Genomic DNA, 21,050 nt, shown 5'->3' on the forward strand with positions numbered 1-21,050 from the left:
CCGTGTATCAATCAGATATGACATATTTACGTCTGGGGACCATCTGGAAAAAAGTACATTAAAAGGAATAAAATACATGAAAATACACCAAAAAGGAAAAAAGACAAAGAATAATATAAGGAACAGGGTTTGGAAAAAATATTGACTTCTAAAAACGTGTTTTGCATAGCTGAGATCATGAGGATTTGTTGCATTAACTGTAAAGCAACCTTTATGTATGTATCATTGATCGGAAGAAGCTGGCAGTTCTGGTACTAAAAATGATAACGTGCGGTTACAAATTTACACACTTTTTTTAACTGAGATACCGGTAATCAAATCAGGTATAATTTCTGCAATTACTTGTATAGGCCTACTTAGCGGACAGGGAAAGATCATTTGGACCCCCTGCATATTAGAATGGCTAATTTGTTGAATGAATGATTTGAGGAATAAAAGATTTCAGGGTTGGAAATACTTATGATAGGAAGAAAAAAAAATTGATGTTTAAAGGTACTATGTCCCATTTGCAGGCCAAAAAAATGAAAAGGTTAAATTCCAATGACATTTGAAAGATAATACTAATTTAGAACTCCCCTTAAAAAAGGGGGACTTGAAAATGTCTTTAAAAAAGACAAAAAGTAATAATCTGTGTGTCCTTGAATGATACGTTATTGTAAAGAAGAACTAATATTCTGTCATCCATTATCATAATTGTGCTGCCAAGGATGACTGAACAGCAGGCTTTTCAAAGGGTATCGTCAAAATCCTCTTGAACCTAGTTTGGGCTGAAGCAATGAAAGTGGGTCAAAAGTCATGTGTGTGTTATCTCATTTAAAGCCCCACTGTCCTACTTGTAGCTACTTGCTCCCTCTATATAGAAAACTTCCCCAATCGGTGCCTGTTGGTCCCCCATGATCCTCTATTTCTTATGTTATTTGAGAGCTGAGTTGATGAGATAGCCACCTGTCAGTGACCTCGCTGTGTGGTCTAATCCCTCCTTGCCACACTAGTGTTGATAAGCTTTAAAAAACAATTTCTCATTTATTTGCGTTGACTATTAGGCAGTTGATAAAAAAGGTGTTAATATCAACACAAACTCAAGGAAATACAACAAAGCACGAGGCATCGTTTTACATTTATAAGGAAAAGACCAAAGAAGCACGTTCATATGGCCTGACCCACATACTGTAAGCCCAAACTTGGAACAAGGCAATTTTGACAACACTTTTTATAGACCCCGGTGCTCAGTCACCAGTGGCAAAAATATTATGAATAGGGTATCAAACAAATAAGTTACTCTTCATCATGAAACTGATTCAAAGTCATATTGGTAATGACTTTTCAATTAGGAGCTACTATACAAATAACACACATCAGTGAGGGCATTAGTAAGAATTACCCAATCAAGGTACCTTTGGAACAGTCTAACATGCCCGAGGCAATAGCAGATGATGTTTGGACTGTTTCAAAGGTACTGAGTGTTGGTAATTTTACTAATGCCTGAACAAAATAATGTGTATTATTTATTTTATAAGATGATGTTTTATTTGTTTTATAAGATGATGTTTTATTTGTTTTATACAATGATTTTACCGGTCATTAGTAAAATTATGTGTTAGGCAAAATGAATGCCTGGTCCACCTCCCTGGTCACGTGTACGCTCTCAACCAATCATTTGATTAGGATCTGCTTTATCATCTTATAACAAAGTATATCCCACTGTATTAACATACACACACACACACAAGATAAAACATGACATTCAAAATTGTCTTTATTTTAGATTGAGATAATTAAACTGGGTATAATTTCCACAAGGTATAGGCCTACAGTAGTGGGTTAGGAAACATCATGATGGCATAAATACATATACTTGTAAATAAAACTAATTTGGCTAGTGAATGAGATCAGAATTAAATAATTTTGTTTGAAAAATGTTCCCCAAACGTTGAAAGAAGGATAGAACAAAAAGGGATAGGTAGAGAAGATGAGTGGAACACAAAACAAAGAAATAGGAAAGGGTAGAAGAAGAAAAAATAATGGTGGGATAAAAGCAAAGGTTAGCATAAGGAAACAAAAAGAAGAAAAGATAATAGAAGGATAAAGCTAAGAATAATATACAAATGTAAGGAAAGAATCTCTTTAGTACAGCATATAAAAGCTCACATTTATAATGCGCCTAATACTTCGTTTTTAGGCGCAGCACCCCGGTCTTCAGATTCAGGCTTTTTTTTATTTATTGATTTATAACACATCATTACATGTACCCGCAACACAATGTATGCACATTTTTCACTCCCTGGGGAGCATTTCAGCCAGTCACATTTTACAAGCGCCACTTGCTAATCCAACCACATTAACTTTCACATTCTACCAGGTACCCAATTTTACACCTGGGTGGAGAGTGGCAAATGTAGACCAATGTCTTGCCAAAGTACATTACTGCCGCAGCTGGACTTGAACAGCAGACCTTGTGATCAATTCAAATTTAAGAAACTGATCACTGATAAATGCCTTGCAACAAAAATAAGCCCTAAGAAAACCCATGACTCTGACTGACTTTGTGTGTCACATTATCTGTACACTTAGGTTACTGTAGTTTGCTTATTCACCACACAGAAGAGTACTTGACTTCTCATTGATGTAATTAATTGATAATTATCTGTTAATTATCTGTTATCTTTCCAGTGTAAACAGCATACTGTATTGTATTTCCTCTTTCCAAACAGATCTAGGTCCATGTCAAGACTCATTCTTGACGTCATCACGGCAGGCACGTCTGAAATATACGTAGGACCTTGATTGCACGAGCCAAGTGCAGCTTCCTCTGCAATCTTCTTTATCTGGTGTGTCAACAGAGGTGTCGAATCATGGCTCCCGGGAAGGATGAAGTAACACCCTTGCTAGGGCATCACGGCCATATATCTACAGATGGGCACAACAGCAGGTGCTCAATTCAGCAACGTTGTAAGACCATGACGACCAGACGGTGGGTGTGTTACGCCATCCTGATAGTACTTGCCTTGGTGCTTGTTCTGTCGGGCCTGATTGGGATACCGTACATGATGTCGGCCATTTACAAATGGGTCATCAATACAGTAAGTCACCTTAGATTTAATATAACACTGGAGAAAAGAAAAGTAGTATAAACATACTACTTTGTTTCATTTTCTTTCTTTTTTAATACCATGGCCTCAATGTACCTCGTGCAATTTTATCTTGTTTTTCAAGACTAATGGCAAATAAATAAGGCCTGCATTTATCTATGAATAAACTTTATTATCAAAGTCCAACAGTCATTGCAATGATTCATTCATAATGTCATATGCAAGTATTGTGTTGAACGTTGTTTGAAACTTGAGATATTCTCGTATATCTGTGCGACAACTGTGTATTTATAGCATTCTCTATTAATGATCTTCTAGTTTAATAGATGGATTATATTTTTCAATGATTTGATTAACAACAAAGGAAAATTTGTCATCTTTATAATATCTGTGTGTTCATTTTATTAGTTTGGGAGTTAAAGCTCTACTCTCACAAGTATTACAAGTACATAAATGTACATGTATTACAGTAGTAGCACACTAAATATGTATAAAATGGTAGTGTATTACTGTACATTGTTTATCATGAGAAAAGTTATAACTTTTATACCTGTTTAATCGTGCACAAGTAGAAACAACATTTTGGCAATTCTACACTGTAAATGTTTTTTATTTTGCTTTCAACTAAAAGCTGTATGGTATGTGTAACTTGCTTTGAAATTCCATGATTTATATCACAAGTTTTTATATCACAACAGTCCTTTTCAGGACTCCCCAATCCTCCCCCCTCTCTCTCATGGTGCCACAGTAAGCCTAAGTACTGTATATGTTTTATATCCTTGTTCATAATGATGTTAATTTTTCATTTTTTCTCTCTCATTTCTTATTTTTATGTTTAGATGATGGTACTGGATCCCTCCTCTCCTCTCTTTGTAGAATGGGAGACACCAAACATACCCATGTTTCAATCCTTCTATTTTTTCGACATTCAAAACCCGGAAGAGTTTAAAGCGGGTGGAAGGCCCAATGTTATCGAGAGAGGACCCTATGTATATAAGTGAGTCATTTTTTCTTTTCTTTCTTGTTGAAGAAGATTATCAGGATAGTGCAAATCACCAGGAATTAGTTCTTTGATACATCTAAACAGTGTTTACCGGTGACTGTTCCGATATAGTATTCAAAACACGTTTCTCAGAAGTGTACTGGAAAACTTTAGTGAACCAATCACCTACAAAAAATATTTTTACTGCTAGAATGTATAAAATCAACCTCAACAACACTTTTCCCGCATTCTATAGGCCAGTGGATAAGGGCCCTATTCCATGCTGGCATGTACGGGTGCGTCAAATACTCTACTCACACATCGTTTGTATTGGGAGTGTATTTAAAATTACAGTATCTCTTTATAGAAGTAATATTTGAAGCTCATATTTTGAATATAGTTCATAGCCACATGGAACCTCTACCATACAGAACAAAATATATATTTTTTTTTTTGGGGGGGGGGGGGGGTGATTGGTACACTCTAAGTGAGCTGCCACTTTTATGTTTCCGACCAGAAGTTGCTGTTTTAGCGAATACTTGTATGTGCCCCTGTCTCTGTTCATGTTGTTTAGTGTTGGTTGAGTCCATATTGTTTCCCAGGGCCAAGTCTTACAAAGAGTTGCGATTGATCCGAATCAATCCCAAGTACTCCAATCAGTCGCAAGTGTGCAGTCTCCTATCTCTTATGTACATAGTTGTGATTGATATCAACTCTTTGTAAGACGGGGCCCTGCAGATCTATCTTTTTGGCCTGGTTTGCCAATACACACTTGACGTTGTGGTCTGAACCATAGACGTTGAAACTGCCACAATTGAATACCGTTAGCTGTGTCATATGTGTCTTTATTATTTTCTTTATTTGATACAAATGAGTCTTTTGACCCCCCCTCCCCCCCCCCCCCCCCCCCACACACACACATGCACACACGTTTTTCTCCATTTAGTAATTGCAGTAACTGAATGTGAATGATTGCATCAATAATGATTGTTCTTTTCTTGTTTCTTTTTATTTGATGTGTTACCAAACTATTAAAGGCTCTGTGCATTGTCTCTAAGTATGAAACTGACTGCATTATCAAATTATCTAAATAGTTTTGATAGGTAGTTTTTAAACAACAGGAGCACACATGATGAGATACTGTATCTTCCCATCAAAGCGTCACATTGGTTTAAAGGAAATATGTTTTGACAGTGGAGGTGCACGTACAAGGGTGTATGCACTATTATACAAATAATTAATGTTTGCATGTGCATTAGTGAAGATGTACAGCATAAAGGTTACGTCCCAATCGGATAATGAGCCTGACAAGTCTCTTTGAAATGCCGAAACGGATGGCTCAAGACCGAGGTACTTGGAGAGACACCTGATATAGAATTCTGACTGGGTCACTGAACCTGCCATAAACTGACAGATCACTATTGATGATGAAGTCTCTAAATGTATGCCGCCAAACAGTGTAATCTGCATCTCAATGTGCGCATCAATGTCCCTGTCTTATGAAAATTTGTGCATTTCATCACATTTTATCTTTGTACACGTCAGAGACACGTACAGCCCCCATCCCCCATCCCCCTGGGATCCTCCTATTGAAAACAGAGATCATCTTAGAAAGTGTAAAAGTTGAGCCTCGAGTAGATTGATCTACACGTCGTTTTTGGAATTACAACAGTTCTGTACAAAGTTACAAATGGAAAATTTACCGTATGAGAAATTAAACAAGTTATGCATTTTACAAGAAACAAAAATACATGTTGATGTAGACCTATGCTTGTCTTTGCACCCAGGATAATGACTGGTCAATGCCAAAAGAATGTGTTAGAAACAATAAATGCCTGGTCATGCATATGCAGCCAATCATTTGATTAGGATAACGTCACCATTATATAATACACGATGACATTGAGCACAAGAAACATTGAGCACAAGAAACAATTGAAAACCTATCTAATGTCTGAATTCCTTATTTAAGACGTAGTGTATTTCACAATCTGATGTAATTAACGTTGTTGAATTGTATTTAATTATGTCATATTATTTTCGTTCAATGTACTTACCTTGTTAGGCGCCTTGAGCATCTCTTGGGGTGGATATGTGCGCATTATAAATGTTGTTATCAGGTGGGCTGTATAACGTACAGACCACCTTATAATTTCGTTAGAATTGCCTTTATTTATTTATTATTTATTATTTATATATTTTTCTTATTTCTAACCACTTTTTTGTTGGCAAGATAACTTGGAAATGGCTCAATCAAATAATTTGAAATTTGGCACACATATGTATAGGCATATGTACAAAGCACAATAACGTTTTCAACATTGACCTTCACTGATGACGTCATCTAGGCGCCATTTTGTAAAATTTTACGAAAATCAACTCCTGATCATATCTTCATAACCAAAAGGTATTTCTGATTCATATTTATCATGATCAGGGTCAATATCCGTCCGGTCAATTTCAGGTCAAATAACGCGCGCGTGCGCGTACGTCCGCGCGTCAATGCGCGCGCAAAATTTTGAAATGCTCAAAATCGTCTCAAAATCATTTTGCATACGTTTTAGGCCATTCTAAGCATTTTTTTAAAAATCGCGCACATGCGCATGCGCGCGCGTTTTCGCGCGTAAAACTATTAGACACCATAGAATCGCCATTTTTTTTCTTTCATAATATTCCACATATTCTTACAAACAAATTGATACCATGTTTGTCTCTTTATGACTATAAATAATTGAATAATCGACCGTTTAACATAAATTTCAATGCGCGCGAGCTCTTGTAATACATAGCATATATGGGCAAAAACATGCCTATGCAAAATCCATTATAGCTCTTTAGGATGCAAGGTGACCCCAATTTTGTTTTCATATTTTGAGCGAGTATGAATCAGAGATATGATTTCATGTCTCATTTGACCCTCAATTAACTCATGACGTCATCATAATGGCCTCCGAACTCAAAATTTCAATTTGCCTATTATGACGTCAGCATTTTTTTGGAAAATTGATTGTATCTTTCTAAAAATTGATTAATTTTCTTTAAAATTTTGATATGTTCTAGCTGAGACAATTCTCTACAAATCCAGTTTTCACAATTTTTCATTTTGACAAAGGCATCATCGCGTATTTTTGCGATTAAAGGAGGCAAGCTAATTTTTTCACATTTTGCGTGTATTCTCTATGGGACATGACTTTTTCTCAAAACTTGATTCTACATTCCCGTCTTTCGCGAGCAATGTCTACGTCGTTTTAGCTTCATTTACGCTGAACTCCGAATATATTGTAGCTGAGACAAAAAGCTATTTCAAATGTACCCTTTATTTTGTCTCAATTTTTTGTTGGATCAGCCCACCTATACTTGTTCCAAACAAGTATTACAAATCTAGTTATTATTATTATTATTACAAGAAACTTAATAAGATAATAGGATTAACATTAGACTTGTGCAAGTAGACATCAGAGTTTATCAAAGACCATTTACTCAAATATTTAAAAGTTTTCAATGTAAATACCACAGTGAGGTTTTATCAAAAAGTCTTATCTAACTAAATATTTGACAGTGACTCCATGCTAAGAACGCATTCCTGACATTATTAGTAGGAAAGGATGGTTTTACGGGTTAGTGGCAGTATTGTGATTAGTACTTTCTCAGTAAATGCCCCTATCCTTTGGAATAAATTACCAGCGCACTTTCATAATATTCATTCTCTTGACCAATTCAAGTCCTTGCTGAAAACGCACCTTTTTAATTCATGAATGATATTCTGCAGTTGTGAGTCTGTCAAAGGAGGTGCAAACCTTCTTATTTCTTGTTTGTTCGATCTTATGTTTGATCCTATGTTTGACCTCATGTATGTTTGATCTCACTCTTATTTTTATTATTATATATGCATGATTTATTGAATAAAGAACAGATGTATAAGTTGTGTGTTTATTATAAGTTTTGGTAAATAATTATTTAGTCAGACTATGGTGTGCTTAGAGACACCAGTATTAAGCGCCTAATATATTGTGTAATATTATTATTATTTATAGCTGAAATTGTTTACGTTTCATATGAACGAACCCTCCATTTTTAACCATGTTGTATTTGGTTGGCTTCAAGGCAGTAATGATTTTTGCCGAATGAAATCTAGAAAAGTATTTGTGAAAATGTCCTGATATTTTAAGTCTTGTTGAGGTATGATGAGTAAACCGCCACACAATATAACATGAGTGGCAACTGCCTACAACACAGGACTTATGTGTAGGCACTGAGGTTTGTGTTTTAAAAACAGAAATGTTTTTTAAATGCAGCGGTTTTGCTGCATCATATCTGAACGAGCCTTTAGAATGTGTATGTCCTCATGCACCTTAGAAAAATAGTATGCATCCTTTGTGCAAATAATAATAGTGAAGGTAACATGGTGGTGGTGGTTATTTTACGTGACTGCTAAGAAAGCATAAATGCTTGTAAGTAAGCAACCAGACGGCCGACGGCTTCCTCTCTGAGGGACCTGGTAATGAGGATTAATGCCTTACCAAAGGGCACTAGCGCATCGACTTGGTTTCGAACCCAGGTTACCGAATTACGAGACCACTGCTCTACCAACTGAGCTATCGCGCCCCCTATCCAATTCAAGATGTCAACTGTTTTTATTTGATTTGTTTGTTGCTAATATAACATTAGTCAGGCAGGGGGAAAAAGAAGACAGGAGATGAAGAAAAATTTGCTCCCCAATTCATCACCTGTTGAATACTATGTAGCCTTCAGCTGCATAATAAAGCCAGTTAACATTATGTGAAAATAGCGATAGAACATTGTTATTATCCTCGAAGGCTGTGCATGTATGTAATGCATTGAATTGCTGGAGTTAAAAGAGCATTCAAAAAGGAAAACCTGTTCTCAGAAAGGTTGCTAGTTGGTGAATTAAATCAAGGAGGATATTACTGGTATCTCTTTGATAAAATATACAATAGAGGTAGTACAGACACTTCAGAATCTAGTTTTGTCTCATTTGTCCTTCGCTCTACTTAAGTTTGGCTTTTCAATGAACATAATGCCTGTTTATTGCTTTGAAAGTCTTCCATTGTGCAGTATTTCAACTGAATTAAAGCCCCTCTAAAGCGTTCAGAGCCTCACTTAAAGAGAAGGTTGAGTTCTTGGAAGAGGCGATAAATAATTTGTGAGAGTTATTGTATTATGCAAGTCTAGAAGAACATTAGATAACAAATGTTCCCTGAAAAACATGGCTCTTCAAATGCCTTAATATTCTAAATATGGCATGTAACATCATACAAATTGGGACAGATTTTTATGTGTACAGTGCTTGTAACTTTACCAAGACTGGGCTAAATTTCTCATCATTTTGATGATTCCAGAACCTTGCAGTACATACCAATACTTAAATGCTAGATAATCAACCTTTTCTGATCGATTCCTTTCTTTCACAATGCAATCGCATGACCAGAACTCAACTTTATCTTTAAAGGTATAGACCAGTTTTGGAAACTCCACCCTTTCAAAAAATGAAACAGAAGCTCTTATTACCAATCATGTGAAAGAATATGTTTTGACTAATAGGTGATGATACAAATTTTGCCGGGAAACCGCCTACTAATTGATATATTTGGTAAATCATTATATCTATCTAATCTAATAGGTGATGATACAAATTTGGCCGAGAAACCGCCTACTAATTGATATATTTGGTAAATCATTATACATGTATCTATCCGGACTGGATAGATATCGCGCACGTGTCGCCTAGTCCTATATACATCTTTCTGTGTGCAGTGCTTGTAACTTTACCAAGATTGGGCCAAATTTCTTATCATTTTGATGATTCCAGAACCTTGCAGTACTTATTTGCTATTTAATGATCAACCTTTTCTCATCAATTTTACAACGTTTCTTTCACAATGCCATCGCATGACCAGAACTGGTCTTTACCTTTAAACTGTATCATAATTTGAAAGAGGATGTCATTTAAAGAGAAGGTTATGTTCTGGGAAGAGGTGAAAAACAATTGGTGAGTGTTATCATTGTTATTATGCAAGTGTGGAAGAACATCAGATAAAACATGTTTCCTGAAAAGCATGGCTCTTCATATTCTACATATGACAGCGTAAAAATCGGGATGGATTTTTATGCCACATGTTCATGTAGTCCTGTATACATCTTACTGTGTAAAGTGCTTGTAACTTTACCAAAACTGGGTCAAATTTCTTATCATTTTGATGTTTCCAGAACCTTGCAGTACACACCAATACTTTTAGGCTAGATGATCAACCTTTCCAGCGCGTAGAGATGTTAACACTTAACAAATGTATTATGCGCTTTATAAGAACTGTACTATTATTATTATTATTATTTCTTATCGATTCCACACCGTTTCTTTCACAATGCAATCGCATGACCAGAACTCATCTTTATCTTTAAGAAACGCTTCCGCAAAGATTTCCCCCAAAAAACAAATGTTTGAATTTGAATATTGATGAAAGAATATAAAAATTTAGGTTTTCTGCATACAACAGAAAACCCAAATTATTTATTCTTTTGTCAATATTTGTCTTCAAACAAATTTTTTTTTTTTTTTTTTGGGGGGGGGGGGGGGGGAATCTTTGCAAAAGCGTGTCTTAAATGACATCTTCTTTCACATTATAATACAATTTAAGTGAATTTTTCGCGAATTTAGGGCTCCGAACACTTTAGAGGGGCTTTAATTTGCCTTTCCAATGAACATGATGCCTGCCTGTTATTACTTTGAAAGCCTTCCATTGTACAGTTTGGCAAGAAGATCAGGCGGCACATGAAGGGGAATAAACCTGGGCAACTTAGCGTACTTCAAGTGTATTGATGAACCTCAGGAAATGTGAACATATTATTTCTTCATTCCTAACTTTATAAACACATTCTCATTTAGTATTTTTTGGTGTCTTTTTTAATGTACAGGTTGGGATTCGACAGACCCAACTTGACTTTCCACGATAACGACACTCTGTCCTTTTATCCACGATATTTCTATTCATTTGATGAGGAGAAATCAGCCGGGCCGGAAACAGACAGATTTATCACCTTGAATATGCCTTTAGTGGTAAGAACAAACACTTAATGCTATTGTCAATTTACAGAACTTTAAAGATACTATGTCCCTTTTGCAGCCAACATCAAATTCTGTAGAACTTTGCAGGAATTATGAATATGTCATGTATGTCCTATCTGTGAAATTTAAACATACTGGCCCGAATTCACAAAGCAAGGTTTGAGCTCAGACCAAGGTTTGAGCTCAAACCTCCTTTTGTTTCGCCAAACCTCCCTTTGTTATATACAAACCAGGTTTGTAAATAACAAAAGGAGGTTTGGCGAAACAAAAGGAGGTTTGAGGTCAAACCTTGGTCTGAGCTCAAACCTTGCTTTGTGAATTCGGGCCTCAGTGTCCTAGTATTCACATAATGCAAGAAAACCTGTTTATCTTCTAGACTATTGAGTGACTGGCTGACATCATTTTTTCTTTTGTAATAACATACATGTACATAAAATGAGCTGTAACAGGTACATGAGCATTTGTCTACATCAATAACCCACAACTTGTAATGGCCAAAGTTAAACTGATTGAATCTTTGTGCGGCACAAAACGCACGACCATTTGGTAAAAGGGTCTGAAAATCAGACTATTACTTAGGTGATTGCAATCACTTAAGTTGATTTGACAACTAATGGTCGTTATTTTCCCACTAAAAGCCATTTTCAAGCCCTTTTAGTTTTGAGGGAAGTTCTAAATTAGTTTTGTCTTTCAAATGCCGTTAGAATGTAACCTTTCATTTTGTTGGCCTGCAAATGGGACATAGTACCTTTAAAGGTAAATTTTGATTTTTAAAATGAAATTTGTTTTAATCATAATTATAATATGCATTGCAGAGCTCATCATCATCATCATCATTGGCTGTCACTCTTTAGCGAGTATTGTTGTTTAGTGAGGAATTAGCTAGTATGATTTTAGGATATCAAAAGATTAGAGGTTATACACCCCTGTAAATGGCTTAAGAGACCAATCCTTGAGCTTCATACACGGCAGCATGCATCTCTCTCTCTCTCTCTCTAGAGCTCTCTCTCCGATTCCTCTCCTGTTCTTTCTTAAGGCCATGTAAACAAAAATCATGTTTAATGTCCCCGCCCGCTTCCTTTTTGGGGGCCGCCTATTTTTTTATATATTTTTTTGGGGGGGGGGGGGAAGAAAAAAAACATGAACAACACTGCTAAAATGATCTATTCCTGATTTTTTTTTTTTTAATTAAAAAATGTCGGCGGCCATCTTGAAAAATAGCCTGACTTTCAGGGAAAATGTACTGGGCGGCCATTTTGAGCGGCCATTTTGAAGAAAAAAGAGAAGAAAAAAAAGGGCCTCCTCCTTCCTATTTTTCAAAAAGGCAGGATGCTACACATGTTTTTTTTTAATTTGGCCTAAGAGATCTTTTCCTTTCCCCTGCCTGTTGAAGAGCTCTTTCGAAGTGTTCCACTATGTTGTGTGCAGTCTTGCTCCATTCACCATTCACAACGTTGCTGAGCAAAAGAATCCAAACTACCTGTGTTGATGCAACATTTCTTGAGATTAGCCGGTGTCCTTGTAACGTTTTCTCTGCCCTCCTCTAGTCTAGACAGCATTCCTTCACAGGAATACGGCATTCTTCTTCTTCTTCTTTTCCTTGTTTCTCTTTCTTTCTTCTTCTTTTTTTCTTCTTCTTCTTTTTTTTTTCTTCTTCTTCTTCTTCTTCTTCTTCTTCTTCTTCTCCTCCTCCTTTTATCATATCAATTTCACTACTGAATATATATTAAGCATATATTTTCCCCATTTCTCTTTTTTTGTTCTTCTTCTTTGTTCTTCTTCTTTGTTCTTCTTCTTTTTCTTCTACTTTTTCTGTTTTTTTTTGTAATCTTCTTTTTCTTTTCTTCTTCTTCTTCTTCTCCTCCTCCTCCTCATGTCATATCAATTTCACTAATGAATATATCAATTTTTATATATTTTCCTATTTCACAATGTACACTTTGCATGTTTATATTTTTATTTGTAAATTCACAATAAATCGGCTCTCAACTGTGACTTTGAATTTTTGTTATCAATAAACCTGGTTTAATAATTAGATTCAATTCAACTTCTGCAGACGGTAGCCTATTTTGTGAGGAACGCTGGACCACTCGTCCAGATCCCTGCCAATGCCCTGATGGAGATGCTAGGTGAGAGACTGACTCTAAATCTTACAGTAGAGGAGCTCCTGTGGGGTTACGATGAGCCGCTTTTCAAACTCATTCAGCCCATCATCAACATTCCAGGCTACGACCAAGGGAAGTTTGGCTTTCTGATGTCGGTGAGTTCTGATTTGTCTTTAATATTGCTTGGAGAGATAATCTCGGACCAAGGAAACTGGTGAATTTTTGCAAAAATTCCAATGCTCCAAAATAATTTTAAAGTAATTGAATCAAAGCATTTAATTATTGGAAGTGCAGCATGTTGAAGTCTGGTAAAGGTAGTTTTCGACTAACAAATAGACCTTATTTTATCAGGGAAAGTATGGAAGAAATGTAAAGTGGGAGAGCGAAGAAGTTTTCAGATTACACTTCCTTATTTGATATTATTTCAAAATCTGATTTTATTTTAGGTCAAATGTTATAACTGCATGTGATCCTCCATATGGGGCTTCAATAAGTGTTGATAGTAGTAGACTAAAATGAACTTGCCATTGGGTACTGTGATAAATGAAACCCCATGCATATACATAGAAATGATCCTTCAAAACATTATTCATGGATGCGCCTCCCTTTCATATTGTTATTGGGTCAATTTTGTACGCTTTAAATATGGATTGTTGATTGGTAAAATGGTATTCTGATTTTGTTGTTCTTTTCTGCTTTCAGTTCAATTATACAACATTAAATCTCTACACTGTAAATACTGGGAAAGAGAATCAGACATTGCTGAATGATGTTGTCAACTTCCAGGGCTTGCCAGACCTTAGCTGGTGGGGGACACCAGAAACAAATGAAATATTAGGGACAGGTGAGTAGCCTATCTATTCCCTATGTTTGATAATTATATTGATAACAGTGGGTTCTCGTATAGCGCTGTCAAACTTGACAGTCCTGATTATAACCCCAGCTTTAGCACGGCTGCCATTACGGCGCTCTAACTTTTCAAGGAATCAATTCCAGCCAGGTACCCATTTACCTCACCTGGGTGGAGTGTGGCAAATGTAGATAAATGTCTTGCCAAAGGACATTAGTGCCGCGGCAGGACTCGAACCATGTGATCCACAGTCCTGTGACTTAGCCACTAGACCACGACTACTCTTTACATTTGGGGGGGGGGGGGTGGTGCATTATATAGCCAAGATTCTTTGCTTAATTTGTTGACTGATGATAACTAAACTCATATTACTCTAATGGTAAGCTTTGCTGTTATTCGCTCCAGGGTGTATTATGATGGTGGCGATAATGATAATAATGATGGTGGTGGTGATAATGATGATGGCAATGGTGATCATAATGAATGATGATGACGATGATACTGGTGGGGATGATGATGATGATGACGATGATGGTGATAATGATGATGATGATGGATTTTATGTAAGGATATATTCATATTAACCGATAGAGAAACAATTCTTTCCAAAGAAATTGATATATTAGCTTTTCCTCTTCAAATTCTAATCAATTATTTTTTTCCTTGATCTTTCAATCTCTATATTTATATCAAACTAACCCCTGTGGGTAAATATAGTGCAATGCAAAAGATCTATTTTGTAAAAGGAAATAGTGATTTTATATTCCATTTACACATTGCCATTTTAAAGAATTCAATGGTGGTTCTTGCAAAAAATATTATTTAGTGGAACAGAAATGGATTTATGGTATATTTTTTAGTCCCTTTCTGCTCGCCTGTTATATGTAGAAAGATATAAATTAATAATGCAACAATGTCAACATATGGTAACATTAAGAGTTATAACAGTATCTGTTTAGTAATAGGTTGGTTCAGCTTTTCCTTACATTTTACTTTGCTAGGTCTGCAAAGCTTCTGACAAGTTTAAAGACCGTCATCGCCTGAAAGAACTTGGGTATTGCAAATGATGGAAATGGTTTAACTTTGATTCACTGGTATTTATCTTTTCTTGTTTCTTAGATGGTACTATGTATCACCCATACCTGACAAGAGAAGAAAACATGCATCTTTTTCACCCAGATCTTTGCAGGTAAGCATTGCTGATATCTTTCTAAAGAATACCATAATGGCATTCATTTATATGTATCTTTGTGTTATTTTATATGGAATCGCAAGTTTTAATTCAATGTATTGAACAATTTTTTAGAATAAATTGAATTGAATTGATTAACACTGAACTGAACTGATTTAGAAAAGAAATTGTCTTCAGCTTTTTTGTATCTCTTTTGTATGCTTTAAGGAATCCCCATGTGTGTTGGGGTTTATTAGTGAACTTACGAAAAAGAATTAGAAATTGGAATCCTTACATCATTTTCAGACATTGTGTAATTGTGTTTGCTTTGTAGAATCGTCATATAATTTTGTGTGATCAACGTTGATCTTTGTTTGGTTTCAATTTTATCATTGTCTAAGATATATTATCTATTTTTGTTTGCCTTGATAATCATCAATTAGTTATTTTAGGATTTATATAATTCTGATTGCTTTCGAAAAAGAATTCAAAATTGGAATCCTTACATCATTTTCAGAACTTGTGTAATTTTGTTTGCTTTGTAGAATCGTCACATAATTTTGTATGATCGACGTCGATCTTTGTTTGGTTTCGATTTTATCATTGTCTAAGATATATTATCTATTTTTGTTTGCTTTAATAATCGTCAATTAGTTATTTCAGGATTTATATAATTCTGATTGCTTTTGAAAAAGAATTCAAAATTGGAATTCTTACATCATTTTCAGAACTTGTGTAATTTTGTTTGCTTTGTAGAATCGTCACATAATTTTGTATGATTGACATCGATCTTTGTTTGGTGTCAATTTTATCATTGTCTAAGATATATTATCTATTTTTGTTTGCCTTGATAATCATCAATTAGTTATTTTAGGATTTATATAATTCTGATTGCTTTCCATAATCATCTCAAAGGATCACGACCTACAATGTAGTTTGGTGTGATTAATGTAGATCTTTGTTCGGTTTCACAATTATCATGTTCTAAGAAATATAATATATTTTTGTTTGCTTTGATAATCATCAATTAGTTATCTTAGGATGTATGTTATTCTGATTGCTTTCCAAAATCATCACGTAATATTCAGGATTTTGTAATTGTGTTTGCGGTGAAGAATCGTCACATAGTTTTGAGTGATTAATTTAGATTTTTGTTTGGTTTCACAATTATCATTTTGTAGGAAATAATATATTTATGGATTTTATTGTGTTTGCTTTCATAAGTTGTCACATAATGTCAAGATTCATGTAGTTGTGTTGCCTTGAAGCACAATCAATGAATTTCTTAGGTTTTATCTTCAATCATTTTCTTTCAAGTGTCATTACACAATTTTTCAGATTCATATATTTTCTTCCAGAACTTTGAAAAATCGTCATATAATTTCCAACGGTTCTTCTAAAGTCTTTTTGTTTTTAGCATCAACTGTATTTGCTAATTTGCCTCCAAGGAGCATCATGTATTCAAGAGATTTTAGGTGGTTATCTAATTCTATTTAAAGGGATAGTTCAGACCACAAATGCCTTCAAAGTGCATGGTTATTGCTCTTATTCTTAGCTATGACATTTCTAGTGCCCTTTTAGAACCTAAAATTGCTATGAAGGTAATTTTAGACCCCAAAATGTGTGAAAGTGTGAAATTTAGCCAATACGACCATACCAATTAAGCTTCACTTAAAAAATATGATGAGCGTTAATTAATTATTTTTATTAAAAATAACAATAATGGGCCGGCTGGTTGTGCGTAATATAACCAAAACGAAAATGCTAACAAGAAAGCCAACATCGGCATGCGCTAAAATACGACGTACATGTAAAAGGCGCTATTTCATTTTTTCAACGACTTTTTCAAATCATCTAATATTTGTGGTGGTACACAAGTATTAGAAATTGTTATATTTATGGATATTTCAGCCGTCTCTGAACTGGTTTTGATCAAACAAAGATGATTTTGTCATTTAAATTTTATAATAATAATAATAATATTTAATTTTTATATAGCGCTTAATACAAATGTCTCAGTTTTTCATTATCACAAAAAAATTATTTTGTGTAGCGCCCTCTGCAACAGAACTCAACTATTCCTTTAATAAGCATTACATATTCAAGGATTCATATATTTGCTGTCAAGAATCAACTTACAATACATTGAATGTTTTCAAGAGGTATCATCAGATGTTTATCGGATGTGATGTGTAAAGTGTCTTTCGGTGGTGCAGATGCAGTGAGTGGTGCAGATGCCGTGAGTGTGTGTGTGTATTGGGGTTTTACAGACATGTATCAATCAGATATGATTATTTACATCTGGGGACCGACCTTTAAACGTCACCATCCGAAAGACGTGACTCAGTTTGAAACCTGCGTCCTCGGCTGAATCAGTTTGTAACTTCAATTGTTAGCTAGATTACAGGCGCACGCCACAACGCCTAGTGTTGGCTCAGTCAGTCAGCATCCGCCTCACAACCGGGAGGTCGTGGGTTCGAACTCCGGCCGCGTCATACCAAAAGACGTTAAAAGATGGGAGTTGTTGCTGCCTTGTTTGGCGTTCAACAATAAGGGATAAAGCAACGTCGATCTGGCGCTGCTCAGTAGCTGCTGGGCTCACAATCAATTGGGCAAAAAGAATTTCCGTTTCGGTTTAATAAAATTTGGAGTGGACTATTAGGCTATTATTATTATTATTATTATTAGTTTAGATAAGGACTTTACCATATGGGGAATTAAGAGACAGAGCATTACATCAAAACATTAGTTATAAAACTGAAAGATAATCCCGATGAGTGACAACACCTGTTATTGGATGAACACCCGAATGGTGTCAAAGTCCCCATGAGACTCCACTTGTAGGTGTCTTTAAGATAAATGGTGTAGACTCAGATCAAATAAGGTTGCAGGAAGCAAGCAGCCTTTTCACACACGGGTTAAATTCATTGTATACTAAACAGCTTTAAAGTGAATTTTCCTTGTGTGAATGTCGTTTATACGATGTTCGGACAGATCAGAGTCGCGATCTATACGCCGGTCAGAGCAGGCTGCAGATACGAAGTCCGTATCTAGAGAGCAAGTCATTTTGTGTGTGAACGGATATACGTTCTTAACTGGGCGGGGCTAAGACTGGGCACTGCTTTTTAAACGCTCAGTAGGGCCATTGCGCATTTACGACTAGCAGTGAGTCAACTGCTTGTCGCTGAAATTTTCTGTGTGTGAATGATGTTGTATCTATTAAAAGCTGATCAGCTTTAAAGAATTTTACCCCTGTGTGAAAAGGCTGAAGGTTATATGGCAGGTGACTTTGATAGAGAATTCCTTGAGATTGCTTATCTGTGATTCTAGTGTTATTTGTACATTAGTATGAGGAGGACTCTTATCATTCCGAAAGGGTTGTTCACATATCAACTATTTGATACTACTGCTGCTAATTATGATAATCATTTATATTGCCTGGTATCCATTCCAGGAGATGTTCAAGACCCCTACAAAGGAGTATTATTACCCTGGCTTACGCCCAGCTACCCTATGGCGCTGAGAAGCATGTAAGGAATAAATTCCTGCCCAATACCCATTTACTACTACACCTGGGTGGAGAGTGGCAAATGTAGATTAATGTCTTGCCAAAGGACATTAGTGCCACGGCATGACTCAAACCACAAACCATGTGATCCACAGCTCAGTGACACATCCACTAGATTACAACACCTCTAATGGTTGCAATATTAATAAAATGAGTCTATGTAGAATACATAATTATACTCTGTGCTGAAGGCTCATTAGCAAGTAATCTTTGAGAGCCATACATTATAGACCATTTTCAAGGTCATTTTCATCGATATTGTTATTGTTATTATTATCAAATCGCCAATATCTGACCAGCCTTTTTCAGCGAGTTTGAGGACATTGCTATCATTCTGGAAGTTTCTTCACCTCACTGTTTAAATATTTGTGTTTTTGCACTTGACAAGACCTAGATTGTTTGCATGATACACATACTTCACCCATCAAACTGTGTACTCCAGTCTGTGTACACAGTAGATAATAACCCTATCATAGCGGTGAGCCTTTATACTCGATCTGAAGCTGTTATACTCAAAAGCTGTTATACTGGTAATTAAAAGCTGATTCATAGCTTTGGCAAGGCTCCAAAATGTTGCATCTTTAATGTATTGGCAAAATTAAAACAAAATAAAAAAAATCATTAAAAAGTTCTTGTAACTTGTAACCTTGTTTCTTATAAATTGTTTTGCATTTCTGTATACTAATTCAGTTGAATTCAACTTCAAAAATGTGTTGGTGTGTCTCATATTACTGTATCTTATGACACACAGATAAGATTTTACCCATCTGATATGCGCTTTCATATGTATAGTAAATTAGTTGTATTCCTTCGCTCTTGGCTACGAGAAAAAAAAGGAGGAGAGGAAAAGGAGAAGAAAAAAAGAATAAAGCGCCTGTGAAGTTTGTGCTCTTTGAGTGAATTACCAAACAAAAGAGAGGTGGTTATTAGCAAGGCTATACTCCCTCCATTTAAAGGTACTATGTCCCATTTGCAGGTCAAAAAAATGAAAAGGTTAAATTTCAACGGCATTTGAAAGATAATACTGCTAACGTTTAAATTTCACAGATACCGGTAGGACATACATGACATATCCATAATTCCTGCAAAGTTCTACAGAATTTGATGTTGGCTGCAAAAGGGACATAGTATCTTTAACCAGATGATGTAAAATAAACAAACAGCTAGGTGTGAATTGAGTTACAGAAATTTATCTATGTGGAATTGCTATGTAATGCACTCCTATGCATACAGAGATGTTCATTACAGCTATTGACACCTGTGTTGATAAAATAAATCGTAGATGGAATATCAACTGTTGTCACATGCATTTCTTATACTATTGACAAGGTATGGGGTCATACCGTACTTAATAGAAATCAGTCCATTTCTTTTTCTCTGCCATTTTCACTCTTACGGGGGTTACTGACTTTCATGCCATGAAGGCACTCCCTTCTTGCACTAAAGAAAAGTCGAACTTGGGTTTCATCCTTATTTTAAGCAAGGGGTATGTGTGTGTTAGCTATTAAAGTCTAATCAACTAACAGCCTTTTCACACACAGCTAAAATTCTATAAACATGACTAGTATAAACGTGTTTCGAACGTGTTTAAACTAATCACGAGCCTTTCACACACAGAAATTTCGGTGCGATCGTTAATTGTTTCGTGATTAACTACTGCTCGTAAAATGCGCAGTAGTGCCATTGCGCATTGAAGGTCATGTCATGTCAATCAAAGCGCACGCTCCATCCAGTTTAAACACGTTTAAACAAGAATTTCCTTTCACACACAAAATGTCAAGCTCTCTAGATACGAACTTCGTATCTGCAGCCTGCTTTTAGGGGCGTATGGATCGCGACTTCGTATCTATCCCAACATCGTATAAACGATGTTCACACTGGGAAATTTTGTCTATAAACATGTTTAAAATTTTACGATGATTCTAATCATCACTAGATACGATGAATTTTAGCTGTGTGTGAAAAGGCTGAAGATGTCTTGCTGTTCACTTGTAATGTATTTGAATTTCAAAATCTTTTTTTATATTATTTTGAATACACCATATACATGTAGCCACATATGGAACCCTTAAAGGTAAAGACCAGTATTGGAAACGCCCCAATTTCAAAAAATGAAATGGAAGCTCCTATTACTAATCGTGTGAAAGAATATGTTTTAACTAATACATGATGATTATAATTTTGCCGGGAAACCGCCTACT

The 21,050-nt window shown here is 35.6% G+C and overlaps 1 protein-coding gene across 2 annotated transcripts in view; it reads left to right on the plus strand.

Annotated features, from left to right (window-relative positions):
• The window catches only part of LOC100888033 (scavenger receptor class B member 1), a 51,095-nt gene that overhangs the window by 5,185 nt on the left and 24,860 nt on the right, over positions 1-21,050 (plus strand). For both annotated transcript variants that reach the window (XM_030998571.1, XM_030998573.1), the window contains exons 2-7: positions 2,712-3,080; positions 3,929-4,086; positions 11,005-11,146; positions 13,212-13,415; positions 13,963-14,104; positions 15,230-15,299. In XM_030998571.1, the coding sequence (XP_030854431.1) occupies positions 2,853-3,080; positions 3,929-4,086; positions 11,005-11,146; positions 13,212-13,415; positions 13,963-14,104; positions 15,230-15,299 (944 nt within the window). In that variant the 5' untranslated portion in view covers positions 2,712-2,852. The remainder of the gene's footprint in view (positions 1-2,711; positions 3,081-3,928; positions 4,087-11,004; positions 11,147-13,211; positions 13,416-13,962; positions 14,105-15,229; positions 15,300-21,050) is intronic.

Source organism: Strongylocentrotus purpuratus, unplaced genomic scaffold, assembly GCF_000002235.5.
Source record: "Strongylocentrotus purpuratus isolate Spur 01 unplaced genomic scaffold, Spur_5.0 spur5_scaffold_5, whole genome shotgun sequence".
In the NCBI taxonomy this organism is placed as follows: domain Eukaryota; kingdom Metazoa; phylum Echinodermata; class Echinoidea; order Camarodonta; family Strongylocentrotidae; genus Strongylocentrotus; species Strongylocentrotus purpuratus.